Source organism: Dendrobates tinctorius, unplaced genomic scaffold, assembly GCF_039654945.1.
Source record: "Dendrobates tinctorius isolate UK_male_01 unplaced genomic scaffold, ASM3965494v1 ptg000032l, whole genome shotgun sequence".
Lineage (NCBI taxonomy): Eukaryota > Metazoa > Chordata > Amphibia > Anura > Dendrobatidae > Dendrobates > Dendrobates tinctorius.
Window position 1 is genome coordinate 17320207 of NW_027361700.1, and position 4794 is coordinate 17325000.

The following is a 4794-nucleotide window of genomic DNA, read 5'->3' on the forward strand; positions in this document are numbered from 1 at the left end:
TAGACGTTTAATGGCCCGTTTACACATGCCAACCACACTTCCATGCGCACAGAACATCATGTTATTGGCAGCACATCTCCAGTTTCTGAAGGACGATGTGCCGCTGAGGCTATGTGCACACGCTGAGGATTTGGCCTCTGCGGATCTGCAGCAGTTCTGCAGACAGTGTACAGTACAATGTAAGTCTATGGGATTTACAATCCTCTTACTAAACTCTCCCCTCTCCAATCTGTCTTGAGTGCTGCAGCCAGGATCATATTCCTCACCAATCATTACACCGTTGCCTCTACCTTGTGCCAGTCATTACACTGGCTACCTATCCACTCCAGAATTCAGTATAAACTTATTACCCTCACCCACAAAGCCCTCCATGGCTCAGCACCACCCTACATCTCCTCCCTTGTTTCAGTATACCACCCTACCCGCGCCCTCCGTTCTGCTGATGACCTGAGGTTAGTATCCTCAATAGTCAGAACCTCCCACTCCCGTCTCCAAGACTTTACACGTGCCGCGCCAATTCTTTGGAATGCACTTCCCAGGTCAATATGATTAGTCCCCAATCCCCACAATTTTAAGCGTGTCCTGAAAACGCATTTATTCAGACTGGCCTATCGCCTCAACACATTTACCTAACCTATCCCTGTGTGGCAGAGCCAAAAGTTTTACCATAACCAGGTTCCCAGCATCACGTTCCCACATGCTTTATGCATCCATTAGCCCTCTGTGTCTGTACTGTTACACACTTAACATTATGGCTGGTCCATACAATCAGAGCAACTGTTACCACCCACCTTTCGTGTCTACCTCTTTCCTCATAGACTGTAAGCTTGCGAGCAGAGCCCTCACTCCTCTTGGTATTTGTTATAATCTACTGTATGTGATTATTGTTATGCTGTAATGTCTATTGTCTGTACAAATCCCCTCTGAAATGTAAAGTGCTGCGGAATATGTCGGCGCAATAAAAATAAAATTTATTATTATAATCCGCTGTGCACATGCTGCATTTTTTTCACTGCAGAAAAGCTGCGGTTTTAAATCCGCAGAAAGAATTGACATGTTTTCCTGCAAGGGAAAACCGCTGGCCAATCCGCAGGAAAACCGCACGTCACTTTACCTGCGGTTTTACCTGCGGATCCGCACGCAAATATCTGCTGGTGAATCCGCAGCGTGTGCACATAGCCTGAAAATGACAATTCTTAAAAATCAGCTTACTTAAGGTACTGTCACACTTAGCGATGCACCAGCGATCCCGACAACGATATGACGCTGTCAGGATCGCTGGTGCATCGCTAAGTGGTCGCTAGTGAGCTGCCACACAGGCAGATCTCACCAGCGACATCGCAGGAGTCAGGGGTCGCTACTTACCTGTCAGACGCGGCGATCCTGACGTCCTCCCGCCCGCGTCCACGCTTGTCGGCGCCACAGGAAGCCCAGCAGGAAGCTGACGACGAGAAACGGTCCAGGACGTTCTCGCGCGATCAGCGATAACCAGCGGGGGAGCTGGTCGGAGGTAAGTATCAGACATAGCGATATCGCTAGCAATATCGCTGCTACGTCACAAAAACCAGTGACGCTATAGTGATATTGCTAGCAATATCGCTTAGTGTGACAGGCCCTTTAATGAGCAAGCGTTTGCTTGTTCATTGGACGACTGCCAGCTTGTTTAGACAGGCTGATAATTAGGAAGCGAGCCTACTTAGGAATTATTGTTCCCAAGTACCGGCCTATCTTAAGTGGACCTCTACAGCCAGCTGCAGCCTAACATGGCGGGCAAGGGCGCATTCAGATGGCCGTATAAATCGGAACGAGATCAGAACGCTGTGCTCGGTCGGCCGGCGGATCTCCCGAGACAAGCGTGACAGCTACATAGGAATACATGAAGCCGTTACACTCGGGTCTGGAGAGCCGCTGCCAATCTGAGCATTGTGTTCCCATCTCGGTCTGATTTATACGGCCGTCTGACTAGGCCACATTCACACTTTCAGTAATTGGTCAGTATTTTACCTCTGCATTTGTAAGCCAAAACCAGGAGTGGGTGATAAATCCAGAAGTGGTGACGTGTTTCTATTATGCTTTCCTTCCGATTGTTCCACTTACAAATACTGAGGTAAAAAAGCCTCACCAAATACTCTCCATGTGTACAGTGCCTTACACAGTGGTTTTTTTTCCTAGTAAATAGACTTTTGCAGTCACATGCTGCCTACATTTAACATGATATAGGCACATTCTTGCCTGGTTTATAAAAGAAATAAGGAATTTTAAAAAAGCTTTAGATGACTTTTCCTCATGTAAGAAATGAAAGGCATAGGGTCAAGAGATAGTCGACTAGTCAGACGCTGACAATGGACTTCCCTGTGTAATTTCTATGGAAAGATTGGTCATATAATTACAATAATTGGTTTGATGCAGCAAAATTCAGACAGGCAAGAAATCTCACTGTATATACCCTACTATAAGCACAATATTTCACCTTCAAGAGTCATCTTTATTGAACAGTTTGGCTTTCATATTGCACAACAGAAAACAAAAATACTTTTGCTCTACGTCTGCTTGAATTTAACTCCATAAATCAAAAATAAATACAACAACAATGAACTTGGGCGTCCAGGCAACTTATAGATCGTTGGAGGTGATTAAATGTATGGAGGGCAATGTGGGAATAGTAGAACGCTATGTGGGACTGTGCTTTCAGAAATCAATCTTCTAGGATGGGGCCTGGTTACACATCCCCCACCTCTCCCCACTCCCTTTAATAGGATGTCATTTAGATGTAAATAGCCACTTACTGAAAGATTCCGGTTAGTATGGCGCAGGGGTTGGCACAAGATCTCAAGCGAGATGCCCCTTTGATGCATCACTACAGGCCTCCTCTTGCCTCCTAGAGAGGGGGTGTGGGGGCCGAGGGGGGAGAGGAGTCTCCTGTGTGGATTTGGTTTTGTGCCTGACACACATGGGTCAAGTCTGCATTAACCCATGTCTTCCTAATTTGCATGAAAATAAAAGTCTCTCCTTAAATAAAAAAAAAAAAAAACACAGTTGCAGGAAATTTCACAAAATTACGTTAACCCATTCCCTGAGACCCAGCCAGTAATCCACATCGGTGATCGCTCTACCAGTTCGCAATCTGACCACCATTTTTTTTTTTTTAGCTTAATTTCTATTTCTTCTTATTGTAGCAACACTAGAAGTCCTTGTGTGAATGTCTGTTTTCTCCTGCACACAATAATCAGATTAGGGAGCTGACCCCAGTGCACTCACAGAGGTATACATTGGCTATGCAGGCTGCCTTGGGTTAACCCTGTAGGTGCAAACACAAAATTCAGTGCTTCAATATACTTTTCCTGTACCACCTAAAGTAAAAAAAAAAAAAAAAAAAAAAAAAACACAAGTCCCAGCGTGCTCTGACCTCCGGCCTCACACCAGCAAACTGGATCTTCTAATCAACTATAAGGGGCCATTAAGAGGTTGCATGCCTCTTCTGTGGGATCGCCTATAGGGTTAACAGAAGTTTGGCATAGGGTCAGCAGCTGGATGATAACCTCTTGGTGCCTTCCTGCAAGAACAAAATGCAGCATTGCTTAGTGAATGGTATAATAAATAGCACAATACATCCTGGGCCGCTGGTAACAATATGATGTGTATATGTCTTTATACCAATTCCATTCTTCTCATTAAGGGAACGAAAAAAAAAAAAAAAAGTTTCCTTTCAACTTTCCCCACCCCCCCTCTGCCTCTCTTTCCATCATCTCCTACCTCTTCACTTTCTATCAGGCTACAGCCATCCTGCTCTGTCTACCTCCATTTATTTAGGATCTCCCTGTGGACATGTCCAGTTTTCTCAACTCAGGAAACTTAGGTCCAGCGAACAGATATTACTTTGGCATGTTTAGCCTTACTTTCTCTTTTTTTTTTCTCATTAATACCCAGAAAATTTAAAAAAAAAATCCTTTTGGTTTTATAACAGGGTTATTTATATATATAGAAAACACAAGTCAAAAGAAAACCAGGTCAATAAACAAAATATTACACATAAAAGATACAAAAATACTTTGCTCTCCAAAATATTTATCCGTAGCACCACAGCTGAAATTCAACGAGTGTTAAAAAAATAGAAACAAAAAAATCAAACAAAACAAAAAAAAACAAAGAGCAACACAGCTCACCTCCATAGAGTATTACAATAAATACATATAGTTTGATTGTGTGCTATGGTGGATGAAAGCAAAGTCAATGCAGCAGAACTAGCACCTACTCAAGTTGATCCACCTAAAGGCATGTTACTCATTACTGAATGCCAATCATGCCAACGGGCACCGTAGTTATTGTAGGGCCAAGAGATGATGTTCCAGGAGGACCCGCTTGATATCTGAAATATTTTGTTAGCTTCCTAATCACAGTTCACCCACAGGGAATGTCCTAAATTTCAGACTAGGAGGTAATGGGATGGCATTTCCTCCTGGGTTCCAGCCCCAGACAGGGTGAGTTCTAGGCACAGCTTTAGGGTCCTGCGCCTTTAGAGAATAAGCAGGACACAAGTCCCCATCATCTCCTACTACAAGAGAGGGGGGTGCTGGAAAATTCCCCAAAAAGCTAAATGGGGGTCTAACAGGTGCATGAGGGTTGGAGGCAGACTTTTTTCCATTGGCATTCCTGTCCCGAATCTTCCTCTTCTTCTTTAGTAGCACCTTCCCCTTAGGCCTCCCCGGCCTTTTGCCACCAGGGGACTTACTACATTTTCGTGTAATGGCGGGGTGCAAGTCTCTCAAGTCTGTTCTGAAGCCCCTGGCGTAACAC

The 4794-nt window shown here is 44.4% G+C and overlaps 1 protein-coding gene across 2 annotated transcripts in view; it reads right to left on the reverse strand.

Moving 5' to 3' along the window:
* Nucleotides 1-2464: 2464 nt before the first annotated feature.
* EPOP (elongin BC and polycomb repressive complex 2 associated protein) overlaps nucleotides 2465-4794 on the reverse strand; it is a 3618-nt gene continuing 1288 nt past the window's right edge. Inside the window, exons 1-2 of one of the 2 annotated variants that reach the window (XM_073572507.1) lie at nucleotides 4164-4794; nucleotides 2465-3553 (exon numbers count right to left, since the gene is read on the reverse strand). The exon at nucleotides 4164-4794 is cut by the window's right edge and continues 1288 nt beyond it. In XM_073572507.1, coding sequence (XP_073428608.1) covers nucleotides 4392-4794 — 403 coding nt within the window. In that variant the 3' untranslated portion in view covers nucleotides 2465-3553; nucleotides 4164-4391. The other variant, XM_073572506.1, reaches the window with a different exon arrangement.